At 38.7% G+C, this 20,413-nt stretch overlaps 4 protein-coding genes across 8 annotated transcripts in view; 2 read left to right on the forward strand and 2 right to left on the reverse strand.

Annotated features, from left to right (window-relative positions):
* Positions 1-4,341, reverse strand: LOC122757269. 2 transcript variants are annotated; one of them, XM_044008938.1, is made up of 3 exons: positions 2,238-4,341; positions 2,098-2,189; positions 1-485 (listed from the first exon to the last, which is right to left on the reverse strand). In XM_044008938.1, exons 1-3 carry the CDS (start codon positions 4,321-4,323, stop codon positions 381-383), a joined length of 2,283 nt encoding a protein of 760 aa, XP_043864873.1. In that variant the 5' UTR covers positions 4,324-4,341; the 3' UTR covers positions 1-380. The 2 variants fall into 2 exon arrangements, with proteins under 2 accessions (XP_043864873.1, XP_043864872.1); XM_044008937.1 differs by having other exon boundaries at positions 2,098-4,338.
* The window catches only part of LOC6576469 (angiotensin-converting enzyme), a 66,695-nt gene that overhangs the window by 38,720 nt on the left and 7,562 nt on the right, over positions 1-20,413 (reverse strand). The gene's annotated exons all lie outside the window — the stretch shown is intronic.
* Positions 6,397-7,022, forward strand: LOC116803815. Its single transcript, XM_032728419.1, has 2 exons — positions 6,397-6,423; positions 6,633-7,022. Exons 1-2 carry the CDS (start codon positions 6,412-6,414, stop codon positions 6,924-6,926), a joined length of 306 nt encoding a protein of 101 aa, XP_032584310.1. The 5' UTR covers positions 6,397-6,411; the 3' UTR covers positions 6,927-7,022.
* On the forward strand, positions 15,636-18,957 carry LOC6576472 (pollen-specific leucine-rich repeat extensin-like protein 4). Of its 2 annotated transcripts, XM_032728417.2 has the most exons (4): positions 15,636-15,869; positions 16,474-16,950; positions 17,019-17,639; positions 17,762-18,957. In XM_032728417.2, the coding sequence occupies exons 1-4, from the start codon at positions 15,858-15,860 to the stop codon at positions 17,765-17,767; spliced, it is 1,116 nt and encodes a 371-aa protein (XP_032584308.1). In that variant the 5' UTR covers positions 15,636-15,857; the 3' UTR covers positions 17,768-18,957. The 2 variants fall into 2 exon arrangements, with proteins under 2 accessions (XP_032584308.1, XP_043864874.1); XM_044008939.1 differs by having other exon boundaries at positions 17,019-18,957.

Genomic DNA, 20,413 nt, shown 5'->3' on the forward strand with positions numbered 1-20,413 from the left:
AATAATTAAACATTTCTTTATTTTATATGAACTATAACAGCCAATTGCTGGTACGCTCAACTTGTCCGTTCGTTTGCTTACTGAATACTAACATAAGTTTATCGACTTAACCGATAATTGATCTCGATGCGGCTCTTCATTCGCCGATAATAATGAAAGCTACAAATTATACTAAAAAATGACAAATATGCTAAAAAATGATAAATGTGCAAAAAAATGACAAATGGTTCCTCAACATCCCGGCCCCCCCTGAAACTCCGTTTCAGAATGTGGTAGAGCTGCTATCTTCGTGATGGGTCGTATAATCTCTCCAGAAACGACCTTGAGTTTAACTGCCCGTACTAATCCATCCTCTCCTGGGTACACTTCGATTACGCGTCCTAAGTTCCATGTTGCTGGAGGCGTATGCGAATCCTTGATGAGTACAATGTCTCCAAGGGATATGTTAGGCATCTTGGTAGACCATTTTGGTCGTTGCTGCAATGCTGTTAAGTATTCCTGCTGCCAACGTTTCCAAAATCCTTGAAGCATTGCCTGAGTATGTTGCCAATATCCCAAGCGATTGGTTGGTACCTCTGCGTAGCTCCCATCTGGAACTGCAGTGTACGTCCGTCCGATCAAAAAATGTGCTGGTGACAAGAATCCAATTTCTGTGTCCGAAGTTGCGCATAATGGACGAGAGTTCACGACTGCTTCTATTTGTGTAAGCAGAGTGCGCATCTGTTCAAATGTAATCACTGTGTTTCCGATCACTCGTCGCAAGTGTAGCTTCACGGAACGTACAGCAGACTCCCATTTTACACCCCAATGTGGAGTATATGGTGGAATGAAATTCCACTTGATGCTTTGCTCCGCCAACTTCCTCGCTACCACTTCATTATGCTCGCGTGAAGTATGTAGTTGTGACATCTCATTTAATGTGCGCTTAGCACCGACGAAGTTACGTCCATTGTCGCTGTACATCTCGGCAGGCTTCCCACGGCGGGCCATAAAACGTCTGAGGGCTGCCAGAAAGGTGTCTGTGCTTAGGTCAGTTGCCAATTCTAGATGAAGTGCTGATGTCACCATGCATACAAAGAGACAAATGTAGCCCTTCTCCTTACGCGGGTTGCGTCCCTTGTGTACCTTTAGCAAGATAGGTCCAGCATAATCGACTCCAGTGTGTTCGAATGTAAAGGCCTGCCGCACGCGAGTGGCAGGTAAGTTAGCCATAAGCTGTTGTGTAGTATGATGACGCTGCTTGAAACAGTTTAGACATCCATGCGTGATTCGTCGGATGAGGTTTCTGGATCCAAGTATCCAGAACTTCTGACGAATTATAGCAAACATTGCCGAAACTCCAGGATGAAGGTTGAACTGATGCTCATGCTTCACTAACAGCTCAACTAGTCGATGATGGTTAGGCAGTACAATTGGGTGTTTGGCGTCTCTAGATAGGTAAGAGTTTTCTAAGCGTCCTCCAACTCGAATAAGGCCATCCTGGTCAACAAATGGAGCTAGCTTGCTCAACTTGGAACGGTGCTGCAGCGGTTGCTTCTTCAACAAGCGCTGCCGATCAACATCAAATGCGTTTTGTGCTTGCACTAGACAAAACTTTCGTGCTGCGTCAATTTCATGGAACGTCAAGGCTGCTGAATGAAGTGAGTTTCTTGATCGGACGCGATGTACAAAGCGCCGGACGTATGCGATGATTCGAATCAGTCGCAGCCATGATGATACTCTAGTAAGTAAAGCATCAAAGGGGGACGATGCCATGTCCTCCGTTACCGTCAGAATATTGGCCTTGAATTCCGCTTCTGCTGCTGGCGGCACGATAGAACAGCAGAATTTTGATCGTCGAAGCATCTCCAAATACTCCTGGGAATCATGTAGCCAGGACGGTCCCTTCCACCATAAGTCAAATTTAAGAAGGTCACCGGCGAGCATTCCTCGGGATGCACAATCTGCAGGATTTTCCTTGGTACTCACATGCCTCCAAGCGTCCCGTGGGATTGTCTCAAGTATTTCTGCCGTACGATTGGCTACGAACATCTTCAATTTACAGGGTTGATTTGACAGCCAGGACAATACGATTGTAGAATCGCACCATGCATATACCTTCACTTCCTTCTTGCCCAAACTAGCTTGAATTGCCTTAACAAGTCTAGTCAGCAGTAGAGCTCCACACAGTTCGAGGCGTGGCAGCGTTGCTAGTTTTAAAGGTGCGACGCGAGTCTTAGCAGCAACAAGATATACTCCTATAGAGCCGTCACTATACTCAACTCTGCTGTAGACGACCGCAGAGTATGCCTTAAGCGAAGCGTCTGAGAATGCATGTAACTCGATGTGATCCATGTGACTGTCTATGAAGCGAGGTATCTTGAGCTGTTGTAGCGACGAAATGTCCTTGCGATACATCTGCCAAGAGTGCGCCTGTTTCATCGGAAGTTCAGAGTCCCAATCCAAATCAAGCAACCAAAGTTCTTGCAGTAGAATCTTGAATTGGACTACCACTGGTGCCAAAATGCCCAGAGGATCAAAAATGTGTGCTACATCGGATAGCACTTGTCGCTTTGTGCAGCTTGCAGTTTCCGATAATACAATGTTGTATGCAAGGTTGTCTTCTCCAGGATCCCAATGTAGTCCTAGTACCTTTGATGTTGCTGTTGACATGTTGACTCTATCACCTTGCGCGGTGCATAGTCGTGTGCTATTTGAGATCCATTTTCCCAATTCCAGTTGCGCACGTGACATGAGTGCAACCAGCTCAGTTTGAATGTCAATAAGTTCTTCCTCTGTCATGGCTCCTGTTAATACATCGTCCACGTAGAAATCCTCAAGTAATATCTTAGCTGCTCTAGGAAACTCATTCTCGTGGTCCTTGGCAAGTTGTTCTAACACCCGGACTGCGAGGAATGGCGCAGACGCAGTCCCGTATGTAACTGTGCAGAGTCTGAAGTGTTTCAATGGTGCTGACGGATGTTCTCTCCATAATATTCGTTGAAAGTCCTGATGTTTAGATGCAACCAAAATTTGTCTAAACATCTTCACAATATCAGCCGAAAATACAAACTTGTGCATTCGAAACCTCATGCATACGTTGAAGAGATTGCGTTGTATACATGGACCAATATGAAGCGCATCGTTTAGAGACCGACCATCTTGGTCTTGAAATGAGCCATCAAATACCACACGCAGCTTTGCCCCTAGCACTGGATGGTGCGGCATGTAGAAAACCTTCTTCGAAGTGGCGTCTTCTTCTGCATCCACCTCCTTCATGTGATCCAGTTGTATGTACTCCCTCATGAATTGCACATACTTCGATCGTAAAGCTGCATCCCTCATTAAACGACGCTCAACTGCCAAGAAGCGAGACTTGGCTCCATGATAGGTGTCTGCAAACTCTGGGTTCCCTTGCTTGAATGGTAGCTCGACGATGTATCTCCCTTCGGCATTACGGGAGTGTGTTTGGACGAAATGAGTCTCCACTAACTCATCTTCTTTATTGGCAGACGTGAACGATGGAAGTTCTTCCAGTTCCCAAAACCGTTGCAACAATGTGTTGATGTCCATGGTAGCTAGGAGTGACGTAGTTGTGGTTGTACACGCTCCTGCCACTGATGTGATGATCCATCCAAATATTGAATCAATAGCAATTGTGTTCCCCTGAAGATTACACAGCTTATCTCCAGTAAGAACCGTCCAAATGTGATCGTTACCAAGCAAAATGTCGATTGAAGCGTTGGTATTAAATGCGGCGTCTGCCAGGGTGTGGCCGCTAAACATAGAGAGGTCTGCTGCATTTATAGTTTCTCTCATCAGTGTCGAAGTAATGTTTCCAAGCACGTGTGCCTTGACCACAAGAGATGCATCTGACACTCGCGACTTGATATGTAGTGAACAGAGCCCTCTTGTTGTTTCTGCCTTGATTGATGATATTCCAGATATAGAGATGCGAGAGTGTGAACGGGCCAGACCCAATGTCTGGATACACCGTTCCGAAACGTAGGACAACTCCGAGCCGCAGTCCAACAATATGCGGCAAACAACGTCTTGTCCTCGAGAATTGCGCACATACACCTGCGCCGTTGGCAGTGTACTTCTCATATTTGCACCCTTGCCACCTTTTGAAGTATTAACGGCGTTCGTCAGTGCTACTACTGTGCTAGCACCTGGTGCCTCATTTGAATCATCCTGCTGATGTTGCTGTGGGTCATCCTTGTCCTTAGTGTTACGTTGGTCGAAGTGCAAGAGTGAGTGATGTCGGCGCTTGCAATGCTTACAAGATGACTTCGATGTGCAAGCGTTCACTCCATGGCCAAGTCTCAAACAATTAAAGCACATGTGTTTGGACTTTGCAAAGGCATATCGCTGCTGAATAGATAAATCCAAAAAATTGTGTACATGCCATCAATGCGTGTTCCTTGTTGCACTTTGCACAGCGCTCTGAAGTGGCGAGTAGCGCATGTGCGTTCCTGGTACCTCTGTCCTGTCTAGGCTTGCTGCTTGTCGTAGTTGCAGATTGACTGAGCTCCAGCCGATCACAACGTGCATCCAGGAACTTGAGCAACTGCGTTATCGTAGGATTTGCTATATCTTGACTCTTTTCGTACCATTCACGACGTGTGGTGTCATCAACCTTTGCCATGAGCAAGTAAATCAGCCAACAATCCCGATCCGTTTGTCCAGAGGCGTCTAATGCCCGAATTACGGTACCAGCTTCGTTTGTTAGCGATCGAAGCGATGCTGGGTTTTGATCCGCAACCTTGGGCAGTCCAGTAAATGTATCCAGCAACACGTTTACCAAATAGCGAGGCTTCTCGTACCGATCAACTAATGAATTCCAAGCTATTTCATAGTTGGCATCGGCTAAGGGCAGATGCTGAATAAGTTTCGCAGCTTCTCCTTTTAAACAAGATTTTAAGTGATGATACTTCTGGATATTCGTCAACGTTGTCTTGCTGTGAACGGCACTGTCGAATAGACCCTTAAATGCGTGCCATTCCTTATAATCTCCATCAAATGGTGTGATATGAATCCGTGGCAGTTCCCAATCCTTCACTGATGGTCCTGCGCCTTGCTGTGAGCCTGACGGTGACTCGTTATCCACCTGCCGTGGTAGCAGTCGTTGCATTAAGGCCTCCATAGTCTCCATTTGCATCTGCTGCATTTGTTGCATTTGCATCTGAGACTGTTGCTGTAATTGTTGTATTTGTATATGAGACTGTTGCTGTATTTGTTGTAAAATGCCTTGGATGGGCGAATTATCTACTTCCCCAAGCACATTAGATGTGGTATTGGCTTCTTCCAGTTTGTGGGGTTTGTACTCAGCGTGCAGTGTCTTAAGAAGAGCACAAGCTCGTTCAAAGCGCTCCTCATATACATTGTTGTCACTTGCTGGATCCACGTATCCCTGCACATCTTCATATTTATAAAGTTCGTCACCAAGGTTGAGAAACTGCTTCCAAGCTTGAACCAGCGTGTCCAATTTTGTATCAATATCGTAGAAGGTGCAGCCCTCAGGTGGATGCTCCGCATATCCAGAAATACGAGTAATTGTTGCCTTCAATCTACCTCTGGCTCCCAGTAATGTACGTAGATTTTCCATTGTAGCTTGCTGCGTTGCCAGCAGTCAATCCAAGTTGTCCAAAATAGCCAGGTATTAAATTAATGTGATGAAATTGCTGCGTCTCTAGCAGCCAAACAAACCATTACGACAAATCACCGCACTTTTCCAATAGTGCGTACTGCGTATTACGTATGATGCCAAATATCGATACGTAATTCCAAGAATTTGCAATTGCTGCGTCTCCAGCAGCAAAAACACGACAAGACAAAACACGTCACTTTTCCAATAGTGCGTATTGCGTATTACGTATGATGCCAAATATCGATACGTAATTCCAAGAATTTGCAATTGCTGCGTCTCCAGCAGCAAAAACACGACAAGACAAAACACGTCACTTTTCCAATAGTGCGTGCTGTTTATTACGTATGATGCCAAATATCGATACGTAATTTCAAGAATTTGCAAATGCTGCGTCTCCAGCAGCAAATACAATACAAGACAAAACACGTCACTTTTCCAATAGTGCGTGCTGTTTCCAACAACTCCAAGTGAACATTCAGTAGCAATGCCCAACGGATCCGGCTCGAAGGACCAAATTTATGATGAATAATTAAACATTTCTTTATTTTATATGAACTATAACAGCCAATTGCTGGTACGCTCAACTTGTCCGTTCGTTTGCTTACTGAATACTAACATAAGTTTATCGACTTAACCGATAATTGATCTCGATGCGGCTCTTCATTCGCCGATAATAATGAAAGCTACAAATTATACTAAAAAATGACAAATATGCTAAAAAATGATAAATGTGCAAAAAAATGACAAATGGTTCCTCAACAAGTTTTAATCTCACATTTCCCATGGATCTGTTCGTAAGTAAATGAACAAGTATATTGCTAAGCATTTCAAGATTCTTCATATCAAATTTGAATAGTCGAAAAAAATCGAGACCTTCTGCTGCCCTGGCTACGCCAAGAACGATGGTGAAAAGCTCTGCAAGCCCGTGTGCGAGCCCGATTGTGATGCGAACAGTCATTGCCAAGCACCAAATAAATGTGTTTGCCGCAAGGGCTTCGTTCAGAGATCAGGAAGCGATCTCTGTGTCCCAGAATGCTCGGAGCAAAACAAACCAGAGCACAGTACCTGCATTAATCCTTACATGTGGGAATGCGATTTGGGCTACGTCAAACTGCCCAAGGCCAAAGGAGAAAAGGGATTTGATTGCATGCCACACTGCGTGCGCAGCTGCTCCATCTATGGCAAATGCGTGGCGCCTAATGTCTGTGATTGTCTGCCCGGTTATGAAGCCATTTCAATTGGTTACGATGCAGATAATAACATGACGCTTACACGGCTCAAAAATAACAATAATTAAAACCCAAAATTTTTAAAAATATTTTCTTTAAAAATGTTATCAAATATTATTGTATAATCTGTCTAAGTGTAAGTTCTTATCTCGCCTTTTTTTAAATCAAACAAGGAATTGCATAATTCAATTTATAAAAACAAAAGACAAATTTATAAAAAAAAAAGATAATAATGACAATAAATAATTGCATAAAAAATTAAAAATTAGTTCATCTTTTGAAAAATCGATGATGGGGATTTAATTTATAAAAATAAAAAATAATAATAATTTCTTGTATAAACATTAAAATGCCACAAACTTATTTCACTACAATTGTGTTAAAAAAGTAATTAAAATTAATACAACTCGAGTAAGTATTCCCAATTTTAAGTCTTAGCACCTTAGTTTTATATCAGAAATGTAATTTCCTGATTTGCCATTGGATTGGACAGGCGGACGGACATCAAAAAGTCTACCCCACTAAACCAATATACTCACTCAATATACTCATTCCACTTAAATGAGTAAAAAAAAAAACAAGCAAAAAGCAGAAACAAAAACTGGTCTACCTTCTTACGCACACGATCACGTAGCTTTCGGACATATAATCCGGCGCCACTTCAGTCATGCGAAAAGCATGAAGATTATGCAAGCTTTAGTGCAGTTATGAGCATTGACTTTAAATACCGCTCAACGCCCAAATGTAGCATAATTAATTGTAATGACAAATTGGATACGCCAGAAAAAAAAAAAAAAAAAAGAAACAAAATAAAATAAAAAAAAGTCGAGCAAAAAAATATTTCAAGTTCGTTGCCTAAGTCTTTCATTTCGTTTGACAGAACCTGTTGGCTCTGTTGACCAACGCACAGCATTGATCTTGTGCTAGGCCAGCTGGAATTGAACTCCGTTGCAAGTGTGTATGAATGTTTCTTGTGTGTGTGTGTGCGTGCCTGTGTGTGGCATGTGGCAACGGAGAATGGCACGACCCAAAAAAAAAAAGCCAGAAAACAACAAAAGCAACGAAAGCCAAAGCTAAAGCAAAGTGAATGCAACAAACTGAGACGCGCAGCCGCAATCAATTAGCGCTATGCGATGACGTCGACTTTGACGCCAGCGTTGCTGTTGGCGTCGTGCTGCCACATGTGGCTATTGCGTCATGGCGCCAACCAGACCGTCTACTAACGGTAATTGACTTGCAATTTCTTTTGCGGCAACTTTTCGGTTGCAAAGAAATTTTTCCAAAACACAAATGTGTTGCAATAGCTGCCTGTGCTCCAGACAGAGACGGCATGCCTCAAAATAAAAGCCAGCTGTAATTTATCAACATTTATCAACGGTGCTTTTCTTGCAAATTGTTAAATGCAGTTTGGCCAATAGAAATTAGACATACAAGCCTATGAGAGTACAATTACGCATAGCTTAAGATAATATATATATATATATATATATATATGATTTGCTAGTTAGTATAATATTATATTAATCTATTAAAATAATAATAATTATGATAAAAGCAAATTGTTTCAATTCTTCTTCCTTTATACAATAATACAAGTTAAATAAATTTATTGGTGTCTCTTTCTAGTCTTCACTTTTTTTTATATGTTTATTTATTTTAATTTTATATTTCTTATTTATTTTTATTATCATTATTATCTATATATTATATATTATAAAACGTGTTGTTTTAACATTTTTTTACTTTACTTCTTTTGTTTTATCAGCATATCTCAACTTAAACTCATATATTGATTATCATTTTTATGTGGTGCTACACAACAATTTATATGTTTTTTCTCATTTCGTGCTGTCCACAGAGCACTTTACATATTTTGCGTAATTTGTCCACTTTATTGATTTCAATTATAGACACTCGTTAGCAGTATTTCTTCTTAATATTTCGGTCCGTCGGCCTGTTTAATTTTATTTTTTTTCCTATTTCGAGCTCTCTGCCAATTTTAATGCATTTATAATGTATTACAATTTTTTATTTCATTTTTGGTCGACGTGAAGGAAGTGTTTTTTGTGTTTTTTTTTTTTTTTTTTTTTTTTTTTTGACATAGGAAAAGCCATAAATTTGCTGCATGTCTATTGCTGTATAATTAGCTATATTTATGTCCAAACGCTTTGTAAATAATGGGACAGTTAACACACATTCTGAGTGAAGTGAAGTGAAGTGAAGTAAAGTGGAGTAGAGTGTGGCGTGTGTTGTTGTTTGGCAATTTTTCTTTAGTTTTTCATGTCTTCTATTCAAAATCGTTGAAAATGTTTTATTTGTTGCAGCGACTTGAGCGATTGCTTAATTATTTTATGTTTTATTTGCGCCTTTGTTAATTTACGAACATTTTAGTACTGCCTAATTACAGTGCGCTCTATATATTTGTATTTATGTGCTTAACTACCATGGGTTGCTTGAAAAGTTGGAAGCTCAGAGAAGAAATGTTGGGTGAATATGAATATATTGTAATATAATATTTTTTTATTTATATTTTTATTAAAATATACATTTCATAAAATTTTCATTTCCTTCAATTTTCATTTCCTTCAGCAATTTAAAAAAAAAAAAACAAAAGATTTTATGTTTTTAAAATTACACATTCTGGCAATCGCAGGCACCTGCTGCACCCGCCTCAAGTAGATGTCCTGATGCTACACAGCAAAAGCAAGCTATCCCTGGCCAATAAGCGCAAGATATTAACGCATGTCATCACGCCAATCTGGAGGTACGGTGTGCAAGTTTAGGGAGTCGCCGCCAAGAGCAACCGCCTAAATAAATAATTTACTCCTAATATATGTTTAAGTTTTGTACATAAGCTAAACCTGTGCTTGTAAACATGTCTCAAGGGGGATAATAGAGCAAAAAGATGCTCTGGTGCTTCCTAATGAATAAAGATTTAAAAAAAAAAAAAAAAAAATTACTCCGTAATTTCCTTGTTGGCTTCTCTTGCACTATATGACTCTAAATTCACTTGAGTATCTTTAAGGCAGATTCAACTTAGTTTTCAACTGACTCTCTTGTTGCTACAAACCCAAAATCAAATTTATGTACGCCTCAGTGCGGCCGAAAGCAGCAGCAACAAAAAAGAAAAAAACAAAAAAAAAAAAAAAAGAAGAGAAATACAACTCCGAAACAAAGGCTACAAAATGTACAACTAGACTCGACTGCATAGCATAATATTTATACAATTTACGCAATTTACACTCGTAGAAACAACAACAAGAGCAGCTACAGCAATGCCTAGTATTTGATTGCCAACTGTGTAGCTGTTTGTTGTAATTATGAGCTTAAAATCGCCCTCAATAAGACAGAAATGACTATAAAATAATTAGAGATCTGCAAATGAACAGAAACATAAACAAAGCCGAAATGAGGACAAGCGCGATCAAAATCTGAGTTTTTCTTCTAATTTACAGTATTATTTTGTATGCAAATTACATGAGGAGTATGTCAATGGGTCAAGAAAAACCCAGAAAACTACAGGCCGCCGTATCTGTTACACACCGAACAGCTGCACCAGCTCCGGAGGCGGAATTACTTATTATGTTAATAAATTGTTTTTCTCGTTTTTTGTTAACTTTTGCTTTCTTGTTGCTTTTTTTGACTGGTTTTTCTGGCTCGCGAAAGATTTGCATAGATTTGCAGTTGCGCTCTGTGGGCCAGTGGCCGTTGGCCATTTCCTTATTTAACAGTGGCAAAGCCTGAAGAGACAATCAATTGACCAAAGCCACAGCTTGATTAAGTGCAAGCACCTGTTCAACTGCCACGCCTCCATGCAAGCGGCTCAATTGGGCACAGCATTCAACGGTGCGTGACAATTTTGCCAAGTAAACCGCATAATCCGAGATGCTCACAAACAAAAACCAACAAAACAAGCAAACGAAGACATCAACAAAACAAAATTTAGTTTGAAAGACGCGCCACACCACAAGAGTTCAAATGCTTTTGCCATTGACCTCTTTTCTGGCCGCTACGTGTCGAGCGAGGGAGGCGGAGAGTGCGGCTGGCTTGGCAGCTGCAGCTAACAATTCAATTGCCATGATGATTATCACTTTCAAATCAAATCAACGAGCGGGCTTTTACTTGCCTCAATGTCATGAAAGGGAAACCGATTGAAAGGGCCGAGACTGCAGTTAACTTGCTGCAAACCCATTTGGGCTAACAGGTTTCTCTCGGCTCACTAATTGCGAGGCAAGCAGTTAAGTACAAGGCATTACAATTAAACGCCAAATCAGATTGAGCAAATGGTAATACTTGGTGCAACTCTATTTACAAATGTTGATGATCTTCCGAACAATAATATTATTATCAAATTTCACAATTGATTTACTAGATTTTACAATTTAATATACTTCAGTTTATGTTATATAGGAAAAAATTGGCATGTCTACACTTTATACGATTGTTATACATTGTTATCTATTTTTATAACTTCTAGATTGCTGCATATTTCCAGCTTGAATGGAGGAACAAAAGACATAAATCTATGCTAGCAATTTTCTAAAAAATATTTGTGGTTATATTTAATATTAAAACTTAACACAAAGAAGCACGATTGCAACTATATTATATATAGATCTTTCTAGAAGAATTATATGTATGGAACCATGAGTAAAACTGATATTCGCTGTTCGAAAGGATGAGCATCAAAATTCGTTGGAGGTGAAACAATCCTATGAAAGTGTCATGACTGAACCCATTCACAATGGGATATCAAAGAAGAAGCATATCTGATCTCCTATAAAAACATATAAATATACTTAAATGTTTATTATTATATCTATATATTTTGCTAACTATGTATATACAAATATAGATGAATAAATATCCATCATGACTATCAAAATAAATCGCATTGCTTTTTATCTATTTAAAGGTATTTCGTCTTCTTTTTGTGCACGCTATTTATTTTAATGCATTTCATGATTATGAGGCATATGTAAAAGTGGTCTCGATTTTTCCCATTACTTGCCAAAAATTAAAAATAAAAGCTGCCAAACACACAATGCATACCAAGTCGCAGACGCAGTCACAGTTACTTGGGCACTCTGCCAGACAGTTAGCTTGGCTAACTAACCGCAACAACTGAACTGAACGCCGAACGACCTTGACCAGAAACGCAATGAACCCTCAACGCGCCGCGTCGGCGACCATTACAAAAAAAAAAGAGGAAAAGGATCAAAAAAAAAAACGAAAAAAAAATAAACAAAAAAAAAAAATAAAACATGGGAACTACCAAAAAAATAAACTGGAACCGTTACAGCTTAAAGAAAAGAGTATTGTTCATGTCACATAAAATGTCATAACTGTCAGGTTTGTGCCTCGGGCTTAGCCTCGTGCGAGAGATGAGCTGCCTGCAATTGGTACGATATGGAAATGGAATGTCAAATGGCGACCAAACACTTGCCAAAAGACAATTAATTGTTACACAAATCAGCGTTGAAAATAAATTGGAAAATGTTAATGAGATTTGTGAAGATGCCGACAATAAATATAAAAAAAAACGTATATGTATATATATATGATTAATCGACACCTGTCTCGCATTTGAGTCTATTGTTGACAATAAAGATATATAAACTAAACGAATCGGCATACAAGCATTCGTAATAATTTATGCAAAGCCGCCTATAAGGCGTAAGTGCATAAAGATATAAGACAAGGTCAGGTCGCGTGACGCTTTCAAATCTGACAATGATCAAAAATAATATTTGTGAAAATAAAAGATGTATCGATATAGAAATATTTATATATGTAGTATGTATAGATACATATATATTTATTTATGTGCAATAAATACATATGTATATCTATTTATATCTACGTAAAGCTTGTAATTAATTCAAGGAAGCGTGTGTAATTGTGATGTTGGAATTAAGACAATGACGCTTATAAGCACTCGCTGCTGTCTATCAATAGGCAGACAAACAAACACTTGGTGCCCCCATGCGAGCTTATGACATAAGATGCGGCACGTCTAACGGCAGCCTCCAATTGCTCTCTCGCCGACTGACTCTTTCTCTATCTCTCTCTTTCTTTCTTTCACTCTCAACATCGCTCACCTAATGTGCCTCTCTCTCTCTCCTTCTCTCTCTCTTTAGTTGCGACTTGTTGCAGGAATATCGAACTACAATATGTGGTCAAGACATGCGAGCAATGCGACTGAAACTAAATCGAAAGTTGCATGCAACAAGCAGCCATGAGCAGCCATGACGAGCAGATACCCTGCAAGCCAAAGACTAGAAACAGCAGAGAGTAGTTAATTAAACTTTTAGTTATATATTACATACAATTCTAATACAAAATACCAAAATAATAAACAAAACATTAATTTTACATTAATAAGAGGCTTTTATCGATAAAATTTCTTTAAAATATTTTAGAAATTGCAACTAGATTGATATTATAGATTTTGTGCCACAACAAAAATTAAATATCTGATAAAAGTTCAATATATCATTTTCGTATAGAATCAGACATATATAAATTTTACTCACTGTTAGCTCCTTTACTCTCCCACCAACACAAAATATACACTCCATACGACAACATTTTAATGGGTATCTGAGCCGATCCTCTCGTAACAGCTGTGCCACTCGCACGGCGCGCCTCTCTCTCCGCTTCTCAGACATGCCGCACAGCACGGCATGTGAGACCCATTGACATAATAACGAGGAAGGTAACCAAAGTAAGACTTTAAACTCTGTCGGCGACACACAACTGGGGCGTCAATTACAGCGACCCACAATCTGAAATTGAAACGAGTTGCGCATGTGTTGCCCCAAACATGTTGTCAGTGGGTTAGGTTATGGTTGCTGACCACATAGTCATACATTCGCATATGTGACACAACAGAAACACAGTCAAATGACCGAGTGACACACTCTTCCACTCTCGCTCTCGCTCTCACTCTCACTCTCGGTCTCGCTCTCATTTGGGCAAACGCTTTCTCATAATTTTTGGCCAGCTGGTCAAGTGAAGGTGGCTTGCAAATGCGAAAGTAAAAGGATTGCAGCATTAAAGACAATTGAAATTGCAATTGAAATTGAATTTGGAGTTCGCCCAGATGACAGATGACAGGCTGCATTCGTGATGCATCAGTAGCTTGGGCGCGCCAAAAAAAAAAAAATAAATAAATAAAAATAAAAAAGAACTGATAGAGTTGAGCTCGAGACAAGCTACAGTGAAGCCCCAAAATATATTAAAGCCCACATATACATATATATTACTCCATTGGATATCATTTTACGCTGATTTCGATTTCTTTTGATATATTTCAAGTTATTTCTAACTCTATTGGAATACCTTCCATACATAAGCTCCTGATGTCAATTTTTTATTCAACAAAGCCCGCTTTATTGATATTTAAATAGACTTTCGTTGTTTTATTACTATTAAAGCTCGTGTTAAAAAAAAAAATTTAAATAAAGAAACAAAAACAAAAGCGATAACAAATACATATACACATATTGCAGATTTTCAACTCCTGCTAGCTATACACATGTAACTCTACTTTGATGCTTCGGACTTCATAATGCTAAAAAGTATTCTTAGTTAAGTTTAATATATATAATAAATATACAAAAAAAACTTTTTTTATTAATATTTTCCCTTGCTTGCATTTAATTTTCGATTAGAAAATGTGATATACAATATATCACAGATTTTCATCTCTTGCTGACGAAAAATATTCATAAAGTATCTCTAGATATATGCATATATATAATATTCACATTCAAAAAAAACCTTTTGCTTTTTCATCTTTTCCAATGCATGAATTTTATTAATTTGTCCTATGATCTAATTTATGCAGAGATCTTAGACAAATATAATAGCTATCTATATATGCATATATAGCATGCAATATTTAAAAGCTAAATTCATTATGCAAAAATATTCAAGAGATAATACATAGAATTATAATTCATATAGGAAAAGTAGGTCAGAAGAAAGACAATTCTCTAATGACTGACAGCAAAATTAATTTCGATAATTTTAAATCTACATTTTTAGAGCACTAAAATCCACTTTCCATTTCCTAATAAAAAACTTTTAACAATTCTAACTTAACAATATTATTATATATTTTTAATTTAATTATCATAACATTTTCTGCTATTTTTGTAGTTTTCTCGCATTGCGGGTCTTATTCAATTGCCCACAAATAAATGTGAGTTTTTATTGTTGTAAACGACTTGAGAAACTACCAAAGCAGCAACAACAACAACAACAGCAACAGCAAGTAGCAGCTGTCGGTAGTCGAATTAAACAGCAAAATGGCACGCATCCATAAAGCTAACTGTGCCCGCGTCCACCTCCTCTACCACCTCCTGCTTCTCCTCCCCCTTCAAACCAGCCTCTCTCACCTTGCCGCCAAGTCTCTGATTGCAACTGCTGCATTTCAGCGCCGCTTGCCACTTGGCTGCTTCGAGTTCGCGCCTCCGAAAAAAGCAAAACACAACAAAAAATACAAAAATAAAAAATAAAGAGGAAAAAATAAACCAAACAAGCAACTCAAATCGACTCTGGCCGAACGAACCATTCACCATTCGCTGCATGTGTTTTGGGGCGATTGCGATTATGATTATGCTATAGTATATAGTATTATTGTTGCGGTTGCTGTTGCTGCTGTTGTTGTTGCTGTTGCTAGACTTCGGGCTTACAGTGTTCGTCGTCGTTGTCTTCGTTACATTCATTCGTTTTGCCTTTTTGACTGTTAGTTAGAGTATAAAAGTTCGGGCTGGCACTGCAGTGGGCATCATTAAACCGTTAACCATCGAACAGTGTGGAGTGGTACGGAACGTGTAACAGAGTTTGGTGCATAGAGAGAATCCTTCCATAATCTTTCCATAATTAACGAAATCTCAATCGCAATACGATTTCAATCGTTCGGGCACAGTTCGGTTCACAGTTCGACGGATAAGCAATAATCCTCGACAAGGATATTTAACGTCAACATCATGAAGTTGATGGTAGGTACAAAAGGATCAGCGTGTGCAGTGTTGTGAAGTGTTTCAAAAAATTTGACCTACATATTTAATCAGCAAAAATCGAGAGAGTCTTAACCTTCTGTGTAAATTCGGCTACAGAATCTAGTTTTGAATACAAAATATTCTTCAATTTTCAAATTAATGCAAGCCAAAAAATCTTTATATTTCTATTGTCATAAATAAAAAGGCATAAGATAAGGAAACGTATACTATTCATAATATTTACAGTTAAGAAAACTTAAACGCTTTTCCTTTCCATAATTTAAAAAACAGGAACTCTAAAATATATTCGCTACTCAAATAAAACTAAGGAAAAGTTTTAGAAATCTTTCAATTCAAGCAAAAATCTTTTTTACAAAATTCTGGATACTAAAACATTGGAATAAAAAAAAAATAATACACAAATGTACACTGCAGGAAATATATTAGAAATCTTCTCAAAAAATATTACAACTTTCCAACAAGTCAACGAGCAGTTCAAGCTTCAGCTAAACACTTTCAACATGTAGACCTCGTTCAGTTCAATTCAATTCTTAGCAGACATTTCCTCATGTTCCGAACCCCTTTTATTTCCCTCTCACCATAGCGTACAGCGACAACGCTGGCTCTGGTGCTGCTCCTGGCCACCAGTTACGCCCAGGCTGGCGAGGAGAAGAGCGAGGCTGCCGAGAAGACAGCAGCTGAGCCGTCAGAGAAAAAGGCTGAGGAATCAGCAGCAGCCGCTGATGATACCACCAAATCGAAACGTGGCCTGCATCATTATGAGGATTACCATCATCATCATGTGCCGCACTTCCCGGTGCATGAGGAGAAGACACTCACCGTGATCAAGAAGGTACCAGCGCCATATCCCGTCGAAAAGATTGTCCATGTGCCAGTGGAGAAGCACGTTCATGTGCCCGTCAAAGTCAAGGTGCCCAAGCCATATCCCGTTATCAAGCACGTGCCCTATGAGGTTAAGGAGATCGTGAAGGTGCCCTACGAAGTACCAGCGCCATATCCCGTCGAAAAGAAGATACCCTACCCCGTCCATGTGCCCTACGATCGTCCAGTGCCCGTCAAGGTATTGCAGTTGGGTGCTAACTAGACTTTTAGAGATAATCTAAAGACCGTTCTATAACTCCCCTCTAGGTACATGTGCCCGCACCCTACCCCGTTGAGAAGAAGGTCCATGTGCCAGTCAAGGTACATGTGCCCGCTCCCTACCCCGTCGAAAAGATCGTGCACTACAAGGTAGAGAAGCACGTGCCTGTCGAGAAGCCGTACCCCGTCGAAAAGGTCGTCCACTACCCAGTCAAGGTGCCCGTTGAGAAGCCCGTACCCCACTATGTGGACAAGCCAGTGCCCCACTATGTGGACAAACCAGTGCCAGTGCCTGTGATCAAGAAGGTCCCAGTGCCCGTCCATGTGCCCTATGATCGTCCCGTGCCCGTTCATGTTGAGAAGCCAGTGCCCTATGAGGTGAAAGTTCATGTGCCCGCACCCTACCCAGTGATCAAGGAAGTGCCCGTTAAGGTTGAGAAACACGTTCCGTACCCCGTCAAGGTGCCCGTGGAGAAGCCCGTTCATGTGCACATTGAGAAGCATGTGCCCGAGTATCATGAGAAGCACGTCAGCTACAAGGAGCCCGAGTTTGTGCACAAGCACATTGAGGAGGATCATCATTATCATCACCAGGAACAGCATCATGAGCCCATCCATCATTCATCATATTCGGCACCCATTGAGGAGCATCATCATGAAGAGCATGAGGTGCAGCATGATTTTAATGACTATCATGATTATCATTCATATCACGGTTACTAAAATTGGTGAAATGAACATTTTTCTCTTTTCTCTCTCTCTCTCTCTCTCTCTTTTCACTCTCTTTGCAGCATTGAGAATATCGGTTATGAACGGTAACGGTTATGAGAATGGATATATAGCTAAACTGAACAAAAAAAAAGAAAAACTAAACTAAAAACATTCACAAACATTCAGTAACAATCCAAAACAAAGTTCTTCCATATCATATACCCAAATGCCCAACATTCCAATTCCACAATTGCTATATAGAACGTGATAATGATAGAGATTCTTTGAAACCCTAAAATTTACAATGTGAACAAAATGTGACACGAAACGAACTTACTTAGATTTTATGAACGAACCTTAGCTTAAGCCATAAAAACAAAAGGAAAACCCAAGAAACGTTGACGAAACTATCCCGTGAGATCTGTTATGAGAAATTTTGAAGACGATTAGACTTAGACTTTAAGAAACAAAACAAAAAGATACAACACATTTGGGCTCGCCCCCAAACACATCCACTCAGAACAACGACTAAGAGAAAGTTAATGAAACTAGACCCTAAAACAACAACCACAACAACACATACACCACATATAACAACCTCTCATCAGGATCGTATATATATTGGATGTGTTGTTGGACTTGGCTGTCACTCTCTCTCTCACTCGATCGCGAATGATATAACTGGGTACAACATCTGACGATGTGGTTGCTGCTGCTGTTTTTGTCCTCCAGCTGCGGCTACTCCTCCTTCTGCTCTGGTCCATCCAAACTGTGCACCCGGTTCTGTTCGACTCGATATGATATTAGAGATCTGATAAGCGTGTGATAAGACTTCTGTTATAGTGTTTAAGTGTTTACTCTAGCTATGCATATTAATATACTCGTATATATATAATATCTATATATATAAAAGATAGTTAAGGCAGGCAGGCAGCCGTGCAGTCGCCTAATTAAGTCAGTTTGTAAACGAACGTATTGTATTATTTTTATAATATTCTTTGCTATATAGTTTTTAATGCAACCTAAACAACCACTATCTATAGTTTTGCTAAATGTAAAAAGCTGTCGAAACCGATTTATAAAAAGTACTTAATTTACCAAATACTATTTTTTGTCTCTGTAAAAACAAATACACAACCGACCATCAACAACAACAAAAAATCAATGAAGCTGATGAATATGTTAACAATAAAAAACGAGAAGAATCAAGTGATCAAAACTAAAACCAAACCGCTCTTTTCTTTCATTAAAAAACAAAAAAAAAAATAAAAATAAAGCCCGGCAAAAAAAAACATTTTGAAAAATATAATACCATCAATAAAAAAAAATTAAAAATTACAAATTAATCTTTATAAAAAATTAAAACAAAAACATAAAAAATTTAAAAAAGAAATTGAATAAGTTATAAAAAAAAGAAGTATATGTAAGATCAAATGTAGAAATACAAATTTAAAGAAAACACAAAAATAATAAACAATAATGGGCATATAATATAAATTATAAAATATAATATTATAAATATTATATGAATTATATAATTCTTTGAAGAAAATTCTATAATTTCAATACAAATTTAATTTGTTATTGTAGAATGCATAAAAATAATGTTTATTTCGATTGACAAATCTTTAAAAATAGAATTAACTATTATTCGAGAAATTAAATTTTTTTTATTTTTTTTTTTGACTTATTAATTTATATTTAAAATTGATTTCATTAAACATGTCTTAAGTTTGGATTTTCCCCTACATTTATTCTCCCCAACCATCAGCCAACTCCAACCAAACCTCGCTTAACATAGACCTAACTCAGTGACTTGCTCAACAGGTTAACGAAATTGTGCATTATAATGCACTGCACTGCACTGCACTGTTATCAAGTCATTTCGCCGTATACAGCCGTTTGGTTTATCTAATTTTCAAAATGGGGTAAACAGTGCCTGGCATTCATAATTGCATATTCAAAGTGTCTAGCAGCGCCCACTGAGAGGGTGATCAACATGTTTATTATTACATTTGCCACACTATGTTTTTATCATTACGCTTTTCCATGCCACAGCAACGAAAACAGCAACAACAACGGCCACAATAACAACAGCAACAACGACAACTCGCTGACGGCACTCGCGTCCATTTCCTAGCGTTTATTTTGTGGCCAGGCATTACTTTTTATTAGCACCGTCCACCGATTTGTGTGTGGTTATTGTGATACCCTGTAGTCTAAGTAGCCGTAGTGGGTATATAGTTATGAATGAATTATAAGGATTATGCTTAATGATAGATATTCTAAGATATTCAACAAGAAAATCAAAAATATATTAAATTACAAACACTTAAAATTGCAATATGATTTCTTTTAAGAAGTTAATCCATCTCCAATTTTATATTTTCATTTTCTGTTTTCTCACTCTTTATTTCTCTTGCTTTTATTAACATTAAAGATTTATAGAAAGTTACCTAACCAATAAATTACAGGGTAACTGCTCGTCTTGTCTTTGGCAACTATCAACTTTAAATAAGGTCTGCGGCAGGCATGTCTTTGGCTGTGTTGGCGCTATATATATAGACAATTATATGTTTGTATGTATGTATATCTAAAGATTAGGTTTCAATTTGCATTTCGGTTTCATTGAAGCTGCAAAGCTGCTGCAATTTCCAGGCAAACTAAGTGGGCCATAGATTTATCACGTTTTCCTTAGTCGGTTTGTAGGACATGTGCTCCTAACCGATATT

Source organism: Drosophila mojavensis, unplaced genomic scaffold, assembly GCF_018153725.1.
Source record: "Drosophila mojavensis isolate 15081-1352.22 unplaced genomic scaffold, ASM1815372v1 contig_36, whole genome shotgun sequence".
NCBI classification, from domain to species: Eukaryota; Metazoa; Arthropoda; class Insecta; order Diptera; family Drosophilidae; genus Drosophila; species Drosophila mojavensis.